This window comes from Thermothelomyces heterothallicus (assembly GCF_042370625.1).
Source record: "Thermothelomyces heterothallicus CBS 202.75 unplaced genomic scaffold P884_scaffold_8, whole genome shotgun sequence".
Classification (NCBI taxonomy): domain Eukaryota; kingdom Fungi; phylum Ascomycota; class Sordariomycetes; order Sordariales; family Chaetomiaceae; genus Thermothelomyces; species Thermothelomyces heterothallicus.
Window position 1 is genome coordinate 294797 of NW_027192569.1, and position 22458 is coordinate 317254.

At 56.8% G+C, this 22458-nt stretch overlaps 9 protein-coding genes across 9 annotated transcripts; 3 read left to right on the forward strand and 6 right to left on the reverse strand.

Moving 5' to 3' along the window:
* Nucleotides 1–394: 394 nt before the first annotated feature.
* On the reverse strand, nt 395–1599 carry P884DRAFT_276807 (IEC3 subunit of the Ino80 complex, chromatin re-modelling-domain-containing protein; the record flags this gene model as incomplete). The annotated part of the gene is made up of 2 exons (XM_069443001.1): nt 395–1340; nt 1409–1599. 2 exons carry the CDS (start codon nt 1597–1599, stop codon nt 395–397), a joined length of 1137 nt encoding a protein of 378 aa, XP_069298424.1.
* A 582-nt stretch (nt 1600–2181) lies between these two features.
* P884DRAFT_258308 (metal-dependent protein hydrolase) lies at nt 2182–3622 on the forward strand. The gene has a single exon (XM_069441222.1). The coding sequence runs from the start codon at nt 2238–2240 to the stop codon at nt 3321–3323; it is 1086 nt and encodes a 361-aa protein (XP_069298425.1). The 5' UTR covers nt 2182–2237; the 3' UTR covers nt 3324–3622.
* P884DRAFT_124518 (uncharacterized protein) lies at nt 3459–4082 on the reverse strand. The gene has a single exon (XM_069437172.1). The coding sequence runs from the start codon at nt 3960–3962 to the stop codon at nt 3594–3596; it is 369 nt and encodes a 122-aa protein (XP_069298426.1). The 5' UTR covers nt 3963–4082; the 3' UTR covers nt 3459–3593.
* Nucleotides 4083–4201: 119 nt separating this feature from the next.
* P884DRAFT_197973 (camp-regulated phosphoprotein/endosulfine conserved region-domain-containing protein) lies at nt 4202–4796 on the reverse strand (the record flags this gene model as incomplete). Its single annotated transcript, XM_069438112.1, has 2 exons — nt 4202–4636; nt 4761–4796. 2 exons carry the CDS (start codon nt 4794–4796, stop codon nt 4202–4204), a joined length of 471 nt encoding a protein of 156 aa, XP_069298427.1.
* A 1233-nt stretch (nt 4797–6029) lies between these two features.
* On the reverse strand, nt 6030–8710 carry P884DRAFT_197958 (uncharacterized protein; the record flags this gene model as incomplete). Its single annotated transcript, XM_069438107.1, has 7 exons — nt 6030–6391; nt 6496–6689; nt 6785–7537; nt 7602–7708; nt 7792–7955; nt 8163–8458; nt 8526–8710. The coding sequence occupies 7 exons, from the start codon at nt 8708–8710 to the stop codon at nt 6030–6032; spliced, it is 2061 nt and encodes a 686-aa protein (XP_069298428.1).
* A 3258-nt stretch (nt 8711–11968) lies between these two features.
* Nucleotides 11969–13001, reverse strand: P884DRAFT_276811 (Alpha/Beta hydrolase protein; the record flags this gene model as incomplete). Its single annotated transcript, XM_069443002.1, has 2 exons — nt 11969–12720; nt 12809–13001. 2 exons carry the CDS (start codon nt 12999–13001, stop codon nt 11969–11971), a joined length of 945 nt encoding a protein of 314 aa, XP_069298429.1.
* Nucleotides 13002–14990: 1989 nt separating this feature from the next.
* P884DRAFT_221765 (uncharacterized protein) lies at nt 14991–16614 on the forward strand (the record flags this gene model as incomplete). The annotated part of the gene is made up of 3 exons (XM_069439499.1): nt 14991–15461; nt 15554–15728; nt 15804–16614. 3 exons carry the CDS (start codon nt 14991–14993, stop codon nt 16487–16489), a joined length of 1332 nt encoding a protein of 443 aa, XP_069298430.1. The 3' UTR covers nt 16490–16614.
* Nucleotides 16615–17251: 637 nt separating this feature from the next.
* On the forward strand, nt 17252–19229 carry P884DRAFT_323279 (uncharacterized protein; the record flags this gene model as incomplete). The annotated part of the gene is made up of 2 exons (XM_069445439.1): nt 17252–17715; nt 17767–19229. Exons 1-2 carry the CDS (start codon nt 17331–17333, stop codon nt 19227–19229), a joined length of 1848 nt encoding a protein of 615 aa, XP_069298431.1. The 5' UTR covers nt 17252–17330.
* Nucleotides 19230–19711: 482 nt separating this feature from the next.
* P884DRAFT_258319 (uncharacterized protein) lies at nt 19712–20728 on the reverse strand. The gene has a single exon (XM_069441223.1). The coding sequence runs from the start codon at nt 20247–20249 to the stop codon at nt 19791–19793; it is 459 nt and encodes a 152-aa protein (XP_069298432.1). The 5' UTR covers nt 20250–20728; the 3' UTR covers nt 19712–19790.
* Nucleotides 20729–22458: the final 1730 nt, after the last annotated feature.

Sequence of the window (22458 nt, forward strand, 5' to 3'; positions counted from 1 at the left end):
GTGATCTCATGCTTGTACGTAGGCTTGCGGCGTCGCGGGTAGTTTTGGAACCGAGAGGCAGTCAGTGGCATTTTCATCTCAGATTCCGTAACTTTGCTGGATTTTGCCTGTCGAGAAGAAGACTTTCTTCGTTATACTGCCATAATGATACAAGCCAGAGAAAACAGCGAAATAGCGGACCCGTACCCATGTGCCGATCAACTACCAGAGACGTCCAATCTAACCCTGCGCCACGCGTAAAGTCGGCTGCTGCTGGGGTCCCCAAATCACAGCATGTATAGGGCTTCCGCGTCTCATTAGGGGTGACGCGGTTATCATGCATATCTGTTCCCAGGAGACGTGCCCGAAGAGGGGTTAACGTGAAGGGCTCATCTTGAGTCAGTTCCCCGACCATTCAGCCAGCGCCTTCGCTCTTTCGCGACGCTGCCTTGGCCGTCGGCGTCCGCTCGGGCCCCTCGCTCTTGCGCTTCTTCTTGGTCGGCCGGCTGGAGCCGCCCTTGGGCCTGTACCCGGGATCGTCGTCCACGACTCTCTTTCGCTTGCCTTTGGCCGCCGCGCTGCCAGATCCCGGAGCACTCGGCGTCCCCGGGCCGCCCGCGTAGCCGTGTTCGTCATCGACGTCCTCGAAGCTCTCGCCCGACGCACCTGTGGTACGGATATGTGCTGCGCTGGCGCGCTTGGCTCGCGGGGCGCCGGTCCCACGGGGCGCGCGCTCGCCCTTGACCCGGCGGCTGGAGCCGACGGCATGGCCGTCGTCGCCGTTCTCTCTGCCGCCGCTGCCGCCGTCCTTGTCGTGCTCGCCGTCCTGGAGGAACGTCTTGGGGGCGTGCTTGCGCAGCCAGTTGTAAACCGAGGTCGGGTTGCGCGCGGCGAAATCGCGCTGCGAGTCTTTGGGATTGGAAGTTCGGTCGGCGCGCGCGAGCGGGGCGAGCGTGGGGAGCGGAGCCGTGTCCGTCTTGCCGGACCCCGCCGCGGCGTCCTCGTTTGCGAGGTGAGTGTCGAGTTCCCAGATGTAGTTGTCGATGTCGTCGGCTGTGAGGAAGGAAGGTGGGTGTGGTTGGCCCTGCGCCGGATCCGCGGGCGAGTCTCGGCCGGCTTCGAGGTCGGCGAGGAGTTCTGGGAAGCGCTCGGCAGCGGACGCGAAGGTAAAATGCGGCACCTCCTTGAGGAGCTTCTTGTAGGACTTCTCCGGCCTCGGTTCGGGCGGGGGGGTCGATGGCCGGTCGATGTCCAGGCAAGGCGCGTCGTCGTCGGAGGGCGGGTCGAGGCTGAGGTCTATCCTCTTGCTCGGCGGTATTTGGCCGGAGTTGTTGACATCGAGAAGAATATCTAGCAATCGACTGAAATGAAGTGTCCAGCGTCAGTGGGACACCGCGCGGCAGACGAATCGAACGGCAACAAAGCTTACTCTTTTTGTACCGCGAGCCTCTTGGCCGTGGCCAGAGCCTTTTGTTCAAGCTTATAAAGCTCCTCGCCCTCGTGCATCTTTTGGTCAAACACGATGCGCATCTTGCGGTATTTCTTCTTCCAAGACCGGTACGTGGGCTTGTCGTCGCCCATTCGGACATCGCCGGAATCCTCCTCGGCTTTGACCTTCATGTCGAGCCGGCTGCGCGCAGCGACTTCCATGTGCAGCGCTTGGATATATGTGCGTGTGTTTGTGGGCTTGAACTGGTCGTTAGAGTTTGTGATTAGAATCTTTGTGGGCGATGCGAATCCAAAAGGAATTCCAATGGCGTTTGAAACCGGCAAAGCGGCGGCCTGTGCTTGTGTTCGGAAAAGCGGGTGCGTGGGTGAGAAACAGGGAGCCGAGGCGTTGATTGTCATCGTGTTGGATGGGCGCGTTGCATGTATTAACGGTTACCCTTTTCGGTGCATGTGTGTAAGGAGGCCGTAACAAAGCAGTAATTTTCAACTGTGCACAGTCCTTGCAGAGGAATAACCACCAGTGAAATTGTCGTGTAGATTACCTTCCGTAACGGGGTCATACGTTACTCGATACGAATCATACGAAGTCTCAACGACGGCACACATCTCTAATGAGTCCCTGCCCACTTATGTAGAAGTGGGTATTACGTACTACATAGTAGTGTGTGGATTACACTAGCGTTTGGTAGATTTCCATACCAGTCCTTGGACAAAACTTAAGAATTCTCCGACCAGGAACAGGCAAAGAGCATTTTTTTTTTTTTTTTGGCTGCTCCAGCCCTCTCCAGCAAAGCATCCGGCCCATTTGCATGTTCCGCTCGCTCGTCCTAAAGATGGCCGAAAACGCAGCCAAGCGGCTCAAGACCGACAACGGCGTAGTCGCCATCGGCACGCACAACGGCCACTTCCACGCCGACGAGGCTCTAGCCGTCTACATGCTGCGCACCCACGTCCCCGCCTACTCGGGCGCCAAGCTCGTGCGCACGCGCGACCCCAAGTTGCTCGACGAGTGCCACACGGTTGTTGACGTCGGCGGCGAGTACGACGCCGCGCGCAACCGTTTCGACCACCACCAGCGCAGCTTTGGCACCTCCTTTCCCGGCCGCCAGACCAAGCTGAGCAGCGCGGGGCTGGTGTACATGCACTTTGGTCGTGAGGTTATTGCCCGGCGCCTGGGGCAGGCCGAAGACAGCGAGCAGGTTGACTTGGTATGGCGCAAGATGTACGAGAGCTTCATTGAGGCGTTGGACGCGCATGACAACGGTATCAGCGTCTACGACCCGGCCGCGCTCGCCGCGGCCGGCCTACAGAAGAAGTTCTCGGACGGCGGGTTCACTCTGGGCGCGATGGTGGGTCGGCTGAACCCCAACTGGAATGATCCCGTCCCCGAGGACCCCGCCGCGGCGCAAGAGGCGGAGGACAAGAGGTTCGAGCTGGCTAGCCGGCGCATCGGCGAGGAGTTTGACCGCGACCTGGACTATTTCACAAAAGCATGGCTGCCCGCGCGGGAGGTGGTCGCCGAGGCATTTGCTGCGCGTCAGGAGCACGACAGCCAGGGCCGCATCATGGTGCTGAAGCGCCAGTCGGCGCCGTGGAAGGATCACCTCTACAGTCTGGAGGAGGAGCAACCCGAGGGCGGGAAAGTCCTGTACGTGCTGTATCCGGAAAAGCCGACCCCGGATTCCAAGTGGAGGATCCAGTGTGTACCAGTCGCCAAGGACTCGTTCGAGAGCAGGAAGCCGTTGCCTGAGGCCTGGAGGGGCTTCCGCGATGAGGAGCTGGATGGGATCTGTGGAGCGAGCGGCTCCATCTTCGTGCACGCTTCTGGTTTCATCGGAGGCAACAAGACATACGAGGGCGTGCTCGCCATGGCGAAAAAGGCGCTCGACCTCTGAGAGGGTTACATACACAGGCGCGCCCGACGTGCCTTCGTCGCTGCCCAAGCGGGTCGTCTCAATCCTTGAGCATTGGGCAGCCAGAGCGGACTGATTGCGGAGGCAGCGCCGTACGAGGGAAAGAGGCCAGTCCACAGAGCCAGTCCGCAGAGCCAGTCCGCAGAGCCAGTCCACGGCGGGAGGTCGCGGGCGCCCTCCTTCTTCGCATTGCTCCAACGAGCAAGGTTCGGAGCGACGCATCGCACAGATTCCAGGTTGGGTCACGCCTTGCTAACAGCCTTGGAACTTAGTGTGTTTGCCACCGATCAGGGAAGCATACATCTTGATACAGATACACGAAGGAGAAAAAAAAGCGATCATGAAGCGATAGCTTCCATATACGCAATGTTTCCTTTTCATCCTCAATCGCGTGACAACCTCCCGGGACCCAATTCTCGCAGTTGAGTGCTCGGCCTCGGCCCTCGAAACTGTAGAGGAGGCGGAGGCGAGCGGCTGGCAATCAACCATAACGATCGGCTCCGGTTCGGTGAAGGAAGGTTGCCAAGTGCTTTGCCCATCCGTGCCAATAACGGAATAACTTTCGGAAAATGACGGCCGTAACGATCTCGGTTCTCCGATCCGTGTTTCTTTGTCATTCATTATCAAACTCAATCACCCCAGACCCAGCCCAACCGAACGCCACAATCAGTCTTCCTCATTGTCGTAGAATGGACCGGAATGTCTGCTTAACTAGCAGCACTCCGAAAACGGATTGTGTGAAGCAAGATGTAAGCATGGTCTTGAAATCGGAGAGCAGAAGAGCCTCTCAAGGCAACACAGGGCACGGCGACGACTCGCAACTCGACACGTCCTTTAACCTTCCGTTGAGGCGACGCAGCTCACCGACGGACGGGAAGTTCCTGTTGCTCGCCAGCGGCCGCCTGGGTTGCCGTGTCTGACTCTTTAGAGGGCTGGTCCTCGTTTTTGTTGTCCGCCTCGAGGTCCTCCGCGCTAGTCTCACGGTTCAAGAAACTGCTCTCCTTGACGGGACTGCCGGCCTGCATGCTCGGGTGATGTTGATGGTGGGCGTGCAGAAGACTGCTGATGCCGTTGGCCCCGCTAACCGGGCTAGAGAGATGGGGGATGTTCTCGGGGACGGGATGCTGGCTTCCGACGGCGCCCGTGTCGACGCTGTCGCCCTTTCCGGCCTTGCTCATGGCATAGTCCCCGCTGTCAAAGTACTTGCGTTCCTTCAGATGCTTGGCAAGGTGGTCGCTGCGGTTGGGGAGTTTGCCATACAGCCGGAACAGCCGCTGCTCGTCGGGCGAGAGAGACTGCGGGGTCGGGGCGTGTTAGTTCGCAGATCTGGCTAGGTGCGAGAACGGCCGAAAGGCAAAAAATACAGCATTGTCTCCCTGGTGATGGCGGGGGGCCAACGTAGCCGGGAGAGCGACTCACCTTGATGTCGATTTTCTTTGCCTGATGAGGGTTCATGATTGCGCAACTTCTCAAGAGTAGCTAGCTGTTAGCCGGTTGAGCGATTCGACTTCTAGTCAACCCGGTCCTCGCTTTGACTATAATCCGCAAGCAAACGCCGCTGGACGAAGTCTGCCGTACTGAACCTTGCGAGATCCCGTCGCTTGGTCGACAAACACTTATTCCTCGTATCAATTCTGGTGAGGGGCGCGATCAAGGTTGGTTAGGTGCTGCAGGGAGTAGGATGGCCAGCGGTGCAGAGCGGTTGCAAGTGGGGAGATGTGGTCGGGTTCTGTCGTTTCGTCACTGCGTGCCCAGCAGTCGCTCACTAACGCTTGGCTGAGAGCCGCCTGCGAAACAAGCTCCAGTGGGGTTTGACCTGCTGGTTCAGCGTCTCGAGGGATTTGTTTCAAGATGACCAAAACCCAAAATCCATCCAGACAAAGGACACAAAATCTATCTAAATGGGACCATACGTGGAATTTTTTTGTTTTCTCTCCGTCGTCCGAAACAACAACAGCCGTTGACGTTACGTTGCCAGAAATTGAATTCATGCGGTTTATTGCCCCTCCCCGGCACCCCACACGGATGCATAGAAGTGCCTTGTTACTGCAGTACTTGTCGTTCTCGACCCACGATCCGCTCGAGTCGTACAGAGGCCATAGCGTCTCCCATGGGCGGGGTCGCTGCAGCATGAGGAAAACTGCCCAATCATCTCCAGATCGCCCAACCTTCTATTGGAATCGTGCGGATTCATTCGTCAAGACAGAAGCTTGGTTCTCAAAGATGAGGGACAATCATTGATGCTCCCAAGAGTTTCCTATCTCTCTTCCCGCGTAACAGCCCTCTGGGGCGGCTTGTAGCACGGAGTGCATCGCCTGCTTCCCAAAACACAGATCATGATCAAGGACTTAAACCATGGCATTGGTAGTCTCTGTGGTCAAAAAAAAAAAAAATTGAGGACTCGGCTGATGTCTATACATCGATGGCGCGATTCATTTGGTCAATAATGATAGAAATGGCGAAAAGGGAACAAAAAAAAATATCGTTCTGAGCTAGCCAGACCTTCGTGTGTATGGTATCTCTCAATCAGGCTCCGACGGTCAGAAACTCCAAAAGCACATGCAAGAAAGAAAGAAGGAAAGAAACAGTAATAATAAGAATGATGATGATAAAATAACCAACCCCAAGGCCCGACGGTGCAGGGCGGCGAGCGACACCTTCGAGACCGCACCCAGCACCCTAAGGTACCTACTCGCGATTCAAGGCCAGGAGAGCAAACATACCCCCCACCACGGGCCGCGCAACGAAGGTCGGCCCGTTCTGGGGGTAGCCGCCCGTCACCGAGTCGTACAGGTCCGTCATGGCCCGGTTGGACGATGTCGTCCCCACCCACCGGGCCAGCTTGGAGATGAACATGTCCCGCGTCAACCGGCTGGACACGGCGGCCACAAACATCTCCCAGTCGCTCTTGGTCCAGGTGTGCCGGGTGTCGAGGGCGACGCCGTAGTCGCTTGCGACCGTCGGGTAGAACTCGCTCTGCATGTCGAAGACGGACTGGTCGACGAAGTGGAGGCCGAGCAGCTTGTCGGCGTAGATGTTGTAGAGAAGGCCTGGGAACAAGGGAGAAAGAGAAGGGAAAATAAAGGAAGGGAACTTAGCATGAGCCGAATCAAGAGGAGGGATACGGAGCACCGAGTGGTGCGTGTTTACTTACCGTGGCTGCCGTCATCTCCGTAGCTGAGGGTCGTGTGCGGGGGATCTGCCTTGGTGTTGATGCCCAGATCTTTCCAGCCCTTCAGGTACCTGTCGGCTACCTCCCCATATTTGTCCTCGTTGTTTGTCAACTGGGCAATCTGGGACATGGCCTTGAGACCGATGATGCCCTTTATGGCCAGGTTGGTCTGGTTGCTGAATGGCGGTATGAAGTCAAATGAAGTCAGCATGCATACCTTATGGACTACATATTGTGTATGTACTAGTCTATATGAAAGGGGGACACGTACGCCAGAGTTCCCGCAAAATCATCGGTGCTCAGCTGATTAGCCGGAATGAGAGACTCTTCTATCAAGAACTCGGCCCATTGCGACAGGATCGGGTAGTGGTCCGAGAGGTAGGCAGTGTCGCCAGTGCGCTGGGCGTAGGCCAGGGTCATGATGATCATGTTGCCGCACTCCTCCAAGGGCATCGGCTCGTCGTTTCCGTCGGGGTAGCCCCTGGCTACCGGGAAGGTGCCGAGGTCGTGCTCGGCATACTTGTTGGGATACGCCCCGCTCTCCTGGTTCTCGAAGAGCGGGTCGAGCAGGTACCTCCCGAGGCTGGCGTTGAGATACATGAAGATGGGGTAGGCGGGGAAGATGACGTCGACGGTCTGGATGTCGCTATTGGAGCTGATTTCCTTCAAGAAGATGTACGGCTTGGAGGCGGTGCCCGCGTACTGGAGCGCGCCAAAGGTCTGGCGGACGGCGAGCGTGGTGACAATGGCGTAGTCGGCTCCGGCAGCAGCCTCCGAGTCGCGCCGGATCCGCTCGTCGAGGGCGGCGGATGCTTCGATGGCGTGCTGGTAGTCGTTGTAGAATGCGACGAGTGCCGAGACCTGGTCCTTGTAATAGGATGACCAGAGGCCTGGCACCGCCTCCAACTGGCCGCTCTTGCCGGCGAAGTTGATGACCTGGTCCTGGATCAGACCGAGGGTAAAGACACGCTCCACCTCGTATGCTTCCACGTCGCCCAGATCGTGGGAGAAGGCAAATACTGGCCTGGGATCGTCAGTCCCGGGGGGGTCCAAGGTACGCATCTCGCCATACCAGAAAGGGGTCCTACCATTGATCGTTCACCGGCCTGAAGTTGGACTCTTTGGCGTTTGACAAGACCCTGTGGTCCGCAAATTGGCCTCGCACCGCTGTGTCGGCGCCGATTTGCCAGGTCAACTGTTGCGCGTGTTGTTTCCCAGTTTTAATTGCTGTTTTAGGTCTCATCGCCCCAGTCGACGCCGCCACGGGGATTGACTTACGCCGTCATCGGCACTGGTGGCCAGGTACCAATTGCCCCAGCTGGCAATCTCACCCGCTTCTTTGAACTCTTCCTGTGTTTGGCGAAAAAACTTGTGGTAGACTATCTCGCCAGACCTGGCGTTGTCCCACTCAACGACTTGGGAAGCGTCTCCGCTAGCCCATTCTGGACGGAGGAGTTAGTGAGGAGGGGAGGGTCCGGAGGACGAGTGTATAGGAGGCGGCAACAATAAAAAAAAGGAAGGAAGGAAGGAAGGAAGGAAGGAAGGAAGGAAGGAAGGAAAGAAGGAACGAAGGAAGGAAGGAAGGAACGAAGGAAGGAAGGAACGAAGAAAGAAAGAAAGAAAGAGAGAGAGAGAGAAAGAAAACGCACCACCAGAGACATCCATGTAGATCTGGACTTTGTGAGAATTGCCGTCAGAGGACTTGACCTTGGCGGAGATGTAGGATAGCTGCTGCGACTGCCGCGCCATGTCATCCGGGTACACCGGCGACAGAAAGGTGACGGTCAGCGTGACTTTGCCGGCCACATCGAAGGTGAAGATGCTCTTGGTCGACGTGTATTCGAGAGAGACCTGGTCCACGAGGGCTGGGCCCGGCGCGCCGCCCATCCAGTTGTAAGTCTCGCCATCCACGGCCACGAGACCTTGCCAGCCCAGAATGCTCCCCCTGCGAGACTGGTGAGTTGCCAGAGCACCGGAAAGAAAACAGGAACCAAAACCGGGGTGCCTCTTACGTCCAATGCCGGGGCCAGGCGCCAGGGAGGGTGTGTCCTGACCCGCCTTGAAGCCAGGCGTTCAGGTAAGGCGACCTCACAGCTAGCGGGACCGCCGGTGGTCTCGCCGGTGTGAAAGACGATGCGGCAGCAGCAAGTCCGACGGTCATGGCTGCCGTAGCGGCTAGCATGGCCAGGAACCGCATGGTTTCGGCTAGGACGGCCCGCGGTGCAGCGGGCTGGTCGGCGGGGATGTGTAAGGGACGGAAGGAGGATAAGGTAGGCAATGAGAACAACAAGACAAAAAGGGGAAAAGGGGGGGGTTGCTTCTTCTGGACGCAAAGGAATTTTGAAGGAGACACCAAGATGAGGGTTTCTGGAATGGACGATTAAGACATACAGATGCCCCTTACAGCTGTCGCGCGTCTGAGACCAGGATCGGGGTTTCCCGACCCTTATGTACGCATTGCCCATCCAGCAACGCGGAGAAAAGTGACACGAGAATGATACAAAAACATGGGATGAGACTCATTCACTGTGTTACAACAGCAAAGGGCGAGCAAGTCTTGGGAACCCTCCTCAAACCCCGACGGCTCTGACCATTCAGAGGCAACCCCGCCCTCCGGAAAGTCAGAGGGCCCTCCAGGAAGAAGAAGGTGGTGAGGTAGCAGCATCCAGACATCGTGCTTTGGCGGTCGTAACGTGTGTTGGACGGTAGCATCTCGGCTCAAAAAGATGGGTCAGAGGGAGAGGATTTGAGGAAGTATTCTCGGTGTAGTACTTTCACGAAGCTCTCGGCAAGGAAGGGGCGGGACCAGCTCCATACCCGGGTACCATGCCAGTTGAGCCAGTTGTGGGACAAGGAACAAATCGCAGATGTTCCCCGCCGAGAATCAAAGGCGTGCCAAGAGGAGTAGTGCCCGTGGAGGATGTAGTGTCATGACCACGCGCATGGTTACGGCAGCGGAGGGGAGTGCTGACGGGTCGGGGCGGGGCCCAAAAACGCATTCGGGTTACGGCCCAAGTCTCAGGTGACTAGTGTATGGTTGAGGAAGGGATTGGATTCCCAGGAATGCCGAAAGGAGAAAAAAAATTAAGGTGCCAAGCTCGGATGATCGCCGCCTCACCGCCATGGCCATTTGTCTCTGATCTAGTAGTGCTCTTGTACGATATTCGTGAGGGGAAGTTGATAGCAGAACATATACAACCCGCACCAGCGAACCGGACAGGAGCGGGCGCGGCAGAGGCGGAGGACGGAGGACAAGGCCCCAGGAGGACGTGGGCCATTTCTTCATTAACGTTAACGTTTGGGATGAGGTGTTAATCCGGAAGAGGTTGGCCGCCGTGGCTGTCAGGGACCGGGACCGTGGGGCCGGATTGTCGGTCGGGCTTCAGCCTGACAAAAACAGGTTGCGATACATAAACGCAGTATAGTATAGGACGATGATGATGATCATGATCTTGATGAGTCAGAGATAGCGATATGCGTACTCCGTACAACCGCTCCGTAGCGCAATGGGATCGCCATGAGGGAGAGGTAGTCAAATGATGTCGTCACGATCATGTTTTGTGCACTTCGCCTGTGGCTTTCATCACCGATCGCCCAACACGCAAGACATCCAAAACCGGGAGAGGACTCCGGGCCTCTGGCTACTTGGCAGGAAAGGACTGCAGGCTGGGTGAGATGTGAGCTTGGCAAGCTAGCCACACCAATCCGGAAAGCAGCAAAAGCCAAGCGCTCCAGAGCCGGGAGCGGTACGCAACAGGGGGGTTGCGATCGTTCCTGAGGGGAAGCTATAACTAACTAGTTATTCGATACAAATCCGGGAAAGCGCGTGACGATCGCTCACCTGCACGGGCCAGGCTCCACATCACGTTCGGCCAATTCCAGCCAGCGCAACATGCAAAGGCATGGTCACTGGGCGGAGACTGTGTCACGTTAACTCCGGCATCGCCTTGAAGTAAACGCGGTAGGTTTTTGACGGAGAGAGAGCATTTACGGGTTAGTGAAGGTGACATGCTCGGCCCTATTCCGTACGGACGCTTGAGCAACATGCACTAACAAGCAGGCCCCGAGAGGCAAAAGTTCCCCGAGGAATTCATTCGCATGGTTACGGCATCGACTCGGGGTTCGGTCTGGCAGGCGCATTACGTACAACCAACCCCTCAACGTCCTGACATCTTCCCAAGTGCTTCAGGCAGTTGTGCCTTTGTGAGCCTAAAATGTATTGGCCGGAATGAGTGGATCCAAAATAGGGAGTTCGCTTGAATTTCCATCTCGTTCATGCCGCCAACAGCCGGGTGTCGAGCGGACCGCTGCTGGAGTTTGATGTCGTGACGCCCTGGATGCCAGGCCGCCGGCTTGGGCCGAACAGTCTCTATCCGTATGTACATACCATTTGCGGTTGTATATGAGAATTACAAACACCACGCTTCACAAGGTTCCGTTCAGATCGAGGCATGCTCACCACCAGCGTGCTCAGATGGCGGGACGAGACTCGGACGGCTTGTGACTTGGAAGAACAGACCGCATCGCCGTGGCTCCGAGTTCGTCTAGCCCTTACTGATAGTACTGAGCTCAAAGCGTCCCCCAAATGTACCATCGCATTGGATGGAGATCGCATGCCCCTCTTGGCAGGGTGTATGTGCCACGACCATGCCCGGCAGGTGCCAGCCATGTGCCGTTGAAAGGCGTCGTGGAGTATTGCCTTCGTCGATGCAAGCCACCACGTGTTTATGCTTTCAGGGTAGGCCAAGTACAGCATACTGCCTGTCGAGGGGTTGTTATACGGATATCTAGAGCGGCCAATCGACGGGAGACAAGCTTGGCTCCCGTTTTCTCTTTTCTTTCCGTCGGTTCCTTCCGCCCCTCGCTTCATTTCGACTTCTATTTTCTTTACATGTTCATGCCGGATTCTTTCTTTCTCCCTCCCATATCTTCTTTCTGCCTGATAATCCTCGGCAGACGCCTAATCTCCCACGTCCCCGGCCCTTCCCTTTCCGTAGTAGTAAGGGACAAGGTGCCAACATGTTTCAAGCATTGTATCCTTGTATTGAAATGGCTATATTCCGTAGATACCCGATAAGAGGCACCTCGCGTTGTGAAGATGGCAAAAATGGTGGCACATGTCCTACGGGACACTACTGTTGGCCGGTCCAATACCTTAAGCGCCGGTCCTACGATGAGAGCAGCCATTCGTAAATGACCTCGCAGCATGCAACATTCCGGCACGAGGTGTGATTTGAAGCGAACCGGTGTCCCGAGACCTGGGAAGGTACTGTGATAAGTTACCCGCGCATCGTTGAGGAGGGCCCGACTCGAAAAAAAAAAGTCCGGCTGACTTAGAGCCCTTCCTTGGCAAGCATGTCGCCTATGTCGAGATAGAAGGCTACTGCATTGAAGCTACGACAGAAGGGAGGTTGTCAAGATGGTACGACCAAGCCAGCGAGGGGCGAAGTTTGACTTACGACGGCGGATGACCCATCCATTTCTGCAACGTGAACCGGAGCCGGTTGCTCCAATTAATCAAGTCAAGGTGGTTGACACCCAGCAGGGTGCCCTTGTAGGTGCCCCATTTGCTGCTCTCGACACTGACAAGGCCGTCATTCGGTCCTTCGCGCTCCTCGATCACTTGGTGAGAGTGGCGAAACGGGCTCAGCAGGGGCGGCTTGTGCTTGACCATGGCGCCGTAGGAGAAGTAGCGTACCGTTGGGTTGTCGGGGGTCTTAGGATTGAACTCCTCAACCATGTACCTCGTCGTCAGCTGGGAAAAGGCGCTCGGTTCCCAGCCCGTCGTCCGCTGCCACAGGTCATACAGGCGAGGCAAGTAGGCCGGCCCGATGCTCTCGATGAGATAGTCGGCAAAGGGACTGCCATGATGCGGAGTGGCCACGGTGATGAGTGACTTGACGTTGACACTGGCGGGCCGGAGCTGGGAGATCATGTACCGGGCGTCCAGGCCGCCCATGCTGTGAGCCACAATATTGACACTCTTGCCACGGGCTTGGGCTTCGATGTCCTTGGCCAGCTTGGCCGCCCGCTGCTCGATGGAACCGCTAGGGGGCACCGAGGCGGTGATGACTTCTGCATTGTTGGCACTAAGCGCTTCTTTGATGCCACGCCAGTATTGAATGCTGGGCAGGTAGGAACCGGCCAGCTTCAGCTCGGCAAAACCAAGGAGGCCATGGACAAGGACGATGGGGTGCTGGGGGGCCTCTAGTGTTGGGAGAAGAGTGCAAGTGTAAGGCGTCAGCGACCAACAACCGCTGCACGGCTGCTTTGAGGAACTCCCGGCAAAACACACCGTAACTGTCTCTCAACAGGGCGTAGTCATCAGCTATCTCTCTGCCCAGGCCGTTGATGCGCGCGTCTGTTGGTGCAAGGCGGCGGCAAAGCGGTGCATAGGCGCCCAATTGCCTTGGTAGGCCTGCATGCCGAGAGATCGTCTGATTCCCCGCATACGCTAAGCGCGGACGGCCGCGACAGGCTTGAGCCATGAATCCCCATGATGGAAATGACCGACAGGGCAACCGCGGTTGTCCCATCTGGGGTGTTGCGTTCGAGAGCGTGTCGGGGACCGTCGGATATTGCAGAACGGGTGGAACTCTAACCCCCCGCCCCCTTTGCGTCTCGTTAGTCCTTCAAAGTACTCTGCAGGTTTCTGTAATCCAAGTATTCCTTGGTTCGAACTGACCACAGCCTTCGTATTTGACAATGTTTTTGCGCAAATGGCGGACCGGGGGAGAACCGTGGGGGCGTGTCCGCAAATGCATGTTGGTGGCGATTAGCCTGGATGGTGCAAGCAAGCAGCCACGACGATCAACCGGAGGATTTGGGGGCATTATCTGGCACAGTGCATCTAACACGTGTGCAACGCTAGCTCGCACCCTCCAACTACGAAATAACCTTACCTTACCTAGCGTACCTCGGTACTCCGTACTGCCACTGATTGCACCTGGGCTAGTGCACAGTAGTTACGTATGCAGTGGATCAACCGGAATGTTTGACGAATCGACGGGAGAACAGGCGATTAAGTTAAGCTTAGCGTAGCCGCTTGGCATTAAAAGGCCGGGACAGCGGTCGGGTCAGTCGACCCAGACAACTTGGAATTCTATCAACAACACTCTGACCGTAACATTAGTATAAGTACGGATTACAGGGAGTCTTTTCGATATTGTTCCTTCCTTATTTTCCCTCCTCCTCGTCCTCCTCTCCAATTTTCTCACCCTTTTCTGGTGTTCCTCGTCGCTCATCATGCAAACAAAATCTAGGAGCCTGCATTTGTAGCTCAATGGATAACTGTACTCCGTACTGGATATGATCTAGATATGATAATTGTACCTTGTTATGTACGGTGCGGAGAGGCGGCCATTATTCCCGAACAAAGCTTTCTCCCGAATTGAACACTGCCTGAAAGACTGCCAGTTGATGCCTCAGCAGTGCCCCTCCGTACTGTGCAGAATGCAGCTTCGGACATTGCCGACGCCAACTGCGCTAGGTTCTTGCCGGACCCTTTGATACACTGCGACTCGACCCCTTCCGACTGGCGACACAGGCTCCCGATTGGACTCTAGATGGGGGTGTGCGGTAGCAGCTTGGGGACAAACAACCAACAGGATTGTCACCTGCAGGCCAAATGGCCAATCGAGGCAGGTCCTTTGGCCCTCGGCAACGTACGGAAACCCGTCGCGATCAGAGTCGCCAACCGACCACCAACACAGAAGCCTAGACGTCCGCCCGAATGGATCCCCATTCCCTTTGCGAAAAGACTCGGCGATGGCCCCGTCAACAGCTCGATCGCTGAATCATGGCTGAATCCAGCTCCGTCCCACGACCCCATGTGTATTAGACGCCAGTATCACCGGCTCTTTCCAGGGAAAGAAATGGGCGAGATGAGTGCATGTGTGTATGTATGTACGTACATACAATACAGTACAGTTCCGGGCAATGGGGAGGGCTCTGTGAAGCTCAGGCGCGGGTTGCCTATGATTGTCACCGGCATTCAGCCTCTTGTCCACGGAGTAGCCGACAACAACAAGTAGCCGACAACAACAAGTAGCCGACAACAACAAGTAGCCGACAACAAACCGGGCCGAGGGCCTGAGCTTTCACCCTCGCCTTCCAACAACCATCACGCCCGTTCCCTTCTCGCGCGATTCAGCCTTGCATTTTAAGCGCCTTTGTCCAGCATGTCGGGTCCGCGCCACTTCACACGCACGACCCGCACCGCAAACGGCAAAAAGAGAGAGAGAGAGAGAGAGAGAGAGAGAGAAAGGGAGGGAGAGTATCGAGTATTCTGTATATCTACGTGTTCTACCGTCCTGCTGCCCCATGCGACTCGCTTCTGAAATCCCTCTCCTCCCCTCTCCCCAAGCCTCTCACGCGTCGCATGTGCCCCGGCTCCCAGGCCATGCCGAGCCGATGCCGGTCCCCATCCGGCCGCCACTGTTGAGGACAGGAAGGGCGTCACCAACCTGCCCGGCACCATGCTGGCTGTCGGAGACTGCTCCGGGGAAGCTTGCCCTAACCCGCCGGGCTCTTCGCCGTACGGAGCATCGCGGGCGGGCAGCGCCTTTATGCTCGCTGCCTTTGGCGCCCTAATCCCGCCCGTCATATACGCAGCGCTTCGGTACCGAACCGTACCCCTCTCTCTGCTTCTCCTGGCGGCACTCCTTGTCGAAGTCGTCGGCCATGTCGGCAGGGTTCTGCTAGCCGCTAATCCGGCCAGCGATGCTTATTCGACCGTCTACCTCGTGGGGACACACTGGGGCGCCATCCTGCTCGGGTCCGCTACGAACCTCGTTCTTCCCCATGTCATGGTCATCTACGGGCCCGAATTCCAGCTGGTTTCGGACCCCGTCTATCTGAACATATTCTTCTTCGTCCTCGACATCTCTGCTCTTTCCTTCCAGTCGGTGGGGATCGGATTCGCCTCCACCGCGAACACGGCTGCCGAGGTAATAAACGGCCCCATGCCCGCGAGGAGGCGTTGGGACAGGGTTTTTTTTTTCTCTTTTTTTTTTTCTTTTTTGTTGACGGTGCCCGTCAGGTCTCCCAGGGGTTGATCATACTCCTAACCGGCCTCGCTGTCCAGGCGGTCAATCTCCTGGCCTTCTTGAGCATGTATCGTTACTTCCGGCACAGACTCGAGCACCGGCGTTACATCCTCGATGACAGATACTCTCTCGTCTATCTCTCCAGGCGCTTCAAATACTTCAGGATATGTACGTTGATTGGAGACTCGCCCAGCTTGGCCGGCGGATCTGGGCCAGTTGGCCACATATGCTAAATGATACCAGCCGTCCAGGCGATCTCTTGCCTCCTGCTGTTTCGGACCGCCGTGCGGATCGCCGTCTTCGCCGACGGCTTGGCCAGCTCGTTCGCTCGCTCGCAGATCACCTCCTTTCTTCTCGACGACGCCCTCGTCCTCCTCGCCGCCATGATACACGCTGCGTACCCGGCCGGCCGGGCATTCGGGGCCGCCTGGGCGGCAACCTCACCCCTGGCCTCCTCGTCCTCCTCCCCCTCCTCCTCGTCCCGCCGGCAGGACGTGCTGCCCCTGCGGCTGCGACGACACCGCCGCCGCCGCCGAGGCGCTCGCACCGACAATCGCATCGTCTCGCTCCCGTACCCGTACCCGTCCCCTTCTGCAACGCCCCGGTTCAGCCCCGCGGTCGCCCATATAGGGGGGATGACGCCGGGTCTTCCGGCACATCCGTCGCCGCGGGTCGCCCCCGAGCCCTCGCCGCCGCTCACGTCGCCTCAGCAGAAGCCGGTACACCGACGGGCGCCGTACGAGATCTCGCCCGCGTCGGACGTGCCCTTCTTCTTCGTTTCCCAGGAGAGTCCGGGCCTCGATTCGACCGTGTGGACCGGGTCGTCGCCGCCGCCTCTGGAGTATGGGAGGAGGAAGACGAGTGGGAGGAGGAGGGCTGGTTCAAGCCCAGAGCTGACCCAGATGGTAGACCGCGATGCTCTCTGGTGATTTCTGTTTTTCAAGTCGGTTGTGAATATGCACGGGCTTTGTTCCCGGGTGAAGAAGAGAAGGGTAGGGCAGATAGGCTGGGTTTTGTCTCTAGCAGTACAGGCGAACGGATCACGGTTTTTTGGATGGGCCACAGATGTACGGCGCATTAAGGGGTTTCCATGTCTTCTTCTATCTTTTCTTTCTTTCTTTCTTTTTTTTTTTCGCTTGGAGACAGTCGCCCGTAGTTTGTATCCGATTCTCTTCGTGACCTTCCTTACGTCCGCTTTATCATATGCGCAAGCGGCACCCAGACGCTCTGCGAGTTCTTGCATGAGAGTAAGTGGCGGATGTTCCAGGAACATGAAGACGTCGTCGAGCATCTTCCGTCTCCCACTCGCGTCGGATATAGCATGAGAGTTTGGCACCCCTCTGGCTGAGAAACACATTGGTCGTGTCACAATGGAGACAGCTTAACCTCGCCGCCACCTCGAAGACTTCTTCGTTTTGACGGATGGTGTTGTCGTCTTTGTCTTTTTTTTTACCGAGCGTCACATTAGTATTCGGGGTTTCATGGAGCACCTTCGCGCAGCTATGGGACGTAGTTCTGGAAACAATACTATTGTTCGATTCCGCCTCAACAAAGGGACTCGCTCCCCTTCGGCAACCCATGCGGCGAGCACTCATTGTCCACCGTACGGTACATAAAAAGCACGAGAGAAGAGCTGCTTGTGGATGAGAGGTACGGCTCTATTGCAACCGCATTGACTCCGAACAACAAAGGTTCTCGTAAGCCTCGAAGAGACTGCCTGGACAGACCAAGTACCAAGTCATCATAGACAGGCAGAATTTAGCAAGAGAAATGTTGGATCAGCTCTCGGTTCTATCAACCTGTGAGAGGCAGCATATCGCCGGGGACCAAGGGGATGAGACTTTCCTTGGTGGACAAGACGAGCAGCAGATCCGTCCGGAAGAGAGTGACGACGTGCCCGACGTTCCGAAGTCCGGGATTCTCCCGCCTTCTTCTGCTTCTCCACTCCTATCATCCTCCGCCGATGTTGGCAACAAGCGGTTTCACGATGTCCTGGAGACCAAACCCCCGTCAGGGGGTGAGGGTCCGACAGCCGAGTCACATCCTCCCCACAGCCTGGACCTGACTGCTACGCGGCAGCATGGCGAAGATACACCGAAAACCTTACCAGATGAGAAGAAGCCAGATAATAGACGAGAAGGAGCTGGTTTTGGAGGTGAGTCCCAAGACGGCGGTCTAGATGACGTTGATGATTACCTGGACACAGAACAGCAGAGCCAGGACCACTCAGGCCTGCGGTCTCCTTACGGACACCCGCCGTCCACTCTAGACAAGGAACTTGCGCTGTCCGGCGCATTGTCGGACGACAGCTCTTCTTATTATTATTCTTCTGACGCTACATCACTGGGTCTCTCGCACGTTCCCGAGGACAAGGTCTCCCGTTGGACCTCTTCGAGCGAGGAGAAGGACTCCAGCGAGGTGCCGGCCGGCCAGTCCTCAACGCAGCCTCAAAAATGCCTAGGCGAGTCAGCAGGAGATGATAGCAAACGGTGTCGGAAACCTGAGAAACCGCCTCATGCTGGCTCATCCGACCCGGTTGCGGTCGACGGGCGAGTGGACGGCAGAGAAGACGAGGAAAAAGACAACGAGGATGACCAGGCGCTTGAGCCATCCGCCGCTTTACCTGACACTCCCAAAGAGACCGGGAAGCAAGGTGGGGATCCTGGGAGAAAATCCGGAGAGGTACCCTCCCCGGACACAGGGAGCCCATCGCGCGCGTGCTCGCCGGCTAGCGGACGACCAGCCCTCTCGGTTTCCCCTCCCACGGCAACGTGCGGAGACGAAGACCGCCCAGCTCCTCTGTTTCTGATCCTGAGCGACGAAGACGCCCGCTTCGCCCCTTTTTCCGGAGAGGGTGCCCCCCGGCCCGGCGAGTCCGGGCCGGATGTCATGGTGCGGGACCAGATCGCTCGGTGCGAGGCGATCCGCGGGCAGCCCTTGAACGACGGGGAGAAAGAGGTCATCCGTTCTTACTACAGGGAGATGAACCAGCGGCGGGCGCCCCGGGAGACCAGCGAGCCGACAAAAGTCCACTCGGTCGCCGAACTGGCCAAGCTCGAGGAACTTGCAGGACCGCCAGGATCCAACTCAGAGGTTGATGGCAGCAGCAATCGCGGGATTCACGGAGGGTCGTCTCCGGCCTCCGGTGGGGGGGTACCCGGGGTTACCAACGATGACTATGACGACGACAGCAACACAGTCCAGCCTTCCAAGCTTCTAAACATGATCCGGGATCTCGAGGCCCGCTTCAAGGATGCCGTTGGTCAGCTCATGCGGGAGAAACAGGAGACGGAGAAAAGGCTGGAGAAGTTAGAGAAGGAGCTCCAGGATGTCAGGGCCGTCCTCAACGAGCCTGCTGTCGGTGGGAGTGGTTCCGACCCGGGTGCGGCGGGATACACGCATGCGTGGGGCGGACAGGTCCTGCAGGCAAACGGGCTCAGCTTCACCCCCACCCTCGTTGTGGTCGCCATGGTGGCGCTGGTCTGGCTCGTGACCGAGGCTATGCTGCATAGCAAGCGGCTGTCGGACGGGTACGGCCCGTTCATCAACGGAGGCTACAATGGGTTGGCCAGTGTGGTCGTTTTTGGCACGTGGACCCAGTTCATCCTCTTCATCATTGTCTCTACGTACTTGGGGGTTGTTTCGGTTCTGGGGACACTGAGAAGGTGAGCGGGTCTCGCTCGTCATCTGGCCGGGCAGGAGGCGGGTGACGAGAGGAGGCGGAAGGGTGTGAGTGCAGCGTCAGATGCTGACGTTTTGTATCGTTGGCCAGCAATTGGCCTCTTCATTAGCTACAGCAAGGCGGGTCACCCGCATTGGTCTAGAGGCGATTCGAAGTTAGTTCTTTGGCGATACAAAGCCATAGTGACATGTCGAAAGGGATCCGCTCTACGCACTGGCAATAACAATGATTGTGTAAACAAACCCTGGTCCTGAGTAAGCAGGCACTTTAATCACCTTGCTGCAGAACAACGGTCGTCTAAACCTGCTTCGACTGACGCCGGTGGTCCGGACTTCTGCAGCCGCCCACCTAGTTATTCTGCGTCCCTGATCCATGTCTCGGAAAATAAGTGACGTGCACGACCTGTACGAGGCAGGTATCCAGACACCTAAGAAGAGGGGTGCCCGCCGCGAGCTTGCCCCCCACCTTAAGGGTATCTTCGGTCGGTCTCGATGAGCCAATGGACGCGGCAAGGTCCCACAATGTTCCAAGAGGGGAACAGATATCATTCATGGCGCACATTCTGTGATGCTTTGAAAGCACATGCACCTGCCCTGAGGCGAGAGAAGAGAAAAGAGAGCGCAGAGAGGGAGATAAAGCTCTAAGTCTAGCATAACCGTTATGCGTGTGGATCTTATTCGCCGTTTCTCGATCCCGTCCTTCCTGCTCTGGAAATAACCCCTTCCGTTCGACAAGGGGCTCCGGACGTATCGTGGTATTCTCGCCTCTAAAGCATCGAATGAATGCTCGCACTTATTGCGAATGCCCGGACAGAAGCGACAGACGAGCATGGAGAAGTAGGTCCGAAAAGACGGCGGTGGACCCCGCGTCGTGCAAGGCATATCTGATGACAACTTTTGGTGGGTTGGGTGCTGTCGTAATGTTCTTTCCACCGTCGGAACAGCACCAAGTCTTTGGCGTGGCGGCTCTTCGAGGTTGCGACCGACAATAGGAGATGCGGGAAGCATTTTGTGACCTTACTAGTAGTTAAGCGCGATAGGGCCCGTGCACCGCGCTGACGGGTTGCGACGCTACCACACCTTGTGCGGCAATTAGGGCCGACCTCGTGTAGCTAGCTCGGCGGAGTTGCGGGCGGGCAAGCAAGCAATCGGACCGCCGTTCGATGGGATGGTCGATCTCCTGGCGGGCCTTGTGGTTGTGATCGAGATAAGCCCGGACGTGCAGCCACACTACGGCTTCCTCTTCTGGCGCAATTCAGCGATCCCTACGGGGCGGAATGCTAGCTGGCGGCGGTGGGAAGCAGAAGCTCACGGCGCGGCGCTGCGGTAGCTGCCGCTGGGCCGAAGAACGACCGTTGTCGCCGGAGTGCTGCTGGAAGAGAGGTTGCGGTGGCGGTGGGGCACAGCGCTGGCCGGCGGGGAGAGCGCAGGTAAAGAGGGATTGGCCGACCGGAAATCGCTCCGGAACTTTATTCAAACCAGGCACTACTAACAAGTGTTAGGCAAACACAATACCCAAACTACCTACTCTGTACACACCAGCCCTTTGGGACTCGAGTTCCCAGAGAACGAACCTTCTTGCTCCGAGAATCCCGCCGGTGACGCAAATTCGGTCCCTTTTGGCGATGCAGCTCCGGCGCGTCCTCACAGTCCCAAGGTTCCTACCACCGCTGCTGAGGGGACAAATACCGAAGGAGGACAGAGAGGCATCGTGTTGATCGCTCAGGAAGAGAGGTAGAACAAGAGCCGACGGAAGCTCCCAGTGTCTAGTAAGTAGTACTAATCTTGGTGCGTGTTTAGGATGCCGCGACGTGTCTGTTGAAGGAGGTCCTTCGATCGAGGATTATTTGTTTCCGGTTCCAAACGGTCAGAACCCCCCATCCAAGAAAGGCTTCGGCTCCACCCCTGCGATGTTTCCCTTTTTGGGAAGGCGAGGCCGGGGCTCCATGTTGGCAACGGAGCTTAAACTAACGGCAGGTGCCACCTGCTTGATTCCATCTCTCCGTCTTTGGGCCGCCAGCACCATTTTGTACGTCCGTACATGTACCTCGTTCTCTACTTCTGGCGCCTCATCTGCTATTGCAGCAAACAAAAAAAAGACTAGTTGATTCACCTCTCTAGGGGTACCATCAATCCCAGGGGGATGACACGGAAACGGCTGGTTTTGGCCGAAGAGTACGAAAGCCATGGTCGAGATGCCGCCTCATTCGGAAGTGTTTTTTTTTTGTCTGTGAGGGCGCGTCTTGTGCACTCTCTTGACGTCCGCAAACCTGGTGTCCCTGCGGAAGGAGTCCTCGTCTAAAAAGCTTGGCCGCTGGAAAAAGCAAGTCGCAAATCAACTTGCAAGCCTTGGCCTATTCCCCGTAGTTATATATATATATATATATATATATATATATATATATATATATATATACACGGTACATCGTCCATACAACCTACTCCGCACAGTCACCACTGTCATTTCCACGCTAGCCCCTACCTTCCCCAACACCCCAGCTGCCTGCCCGATTTCGAAACTGCCGCGCCAGATGGTTATGCCGACTTATGATCTTCGCGCTTCATCAACTGCGATTGCTTGCAAGTTTGGTTCAACCTGTCGGTTGCGAGCCTGCTGCGATCTAGCTGACACACATTTCTCACAATGAGAAGAACCCTTCAGCAGATGTGTACTTAAGTGCACACATGCTCGCATGGCACATGGACGTGCGCATACCTACCTTGTGTATGTACATGTACATACATGTACATGTTCACGCACGTCTGCATGTGCATATAAGGTAAACACGCACATGTCCGAGTACTAATACCACGGCCGTGGTCGATGATCACCGGATACCCTCAGTGCATCGGTTGCCGCAAGCCGCGCGGTGCTGCCCGATGCCTCTCGTTGCGGTCTCATCGGCCTCGGTTGAATTCAAGATTGGCGTTCGCCTACACAGGTGTAGCTGATCTCGCGGGCTTCCTCAGGCCCGGCGGTCTGGAAGCCTGTGTGCTATTACTTACTACCTATGCCACGAAGTTGCGGGCGCGATGCAGATGGCACCCAGCTGCAGCGTGTGCAGCGTGTCCTCCTGAATGTGATGTCCTCCGGAGATACACCCCTGTTCGGAAGCTGGACAAGGCTGCTCGTCAGGTAAGTAAGCACGACACGTTGGTGTTTCTTCGTCATTTGGGCCATATTGCGTGCGTTTGTGGGGTAGAAACAAGGTGACAG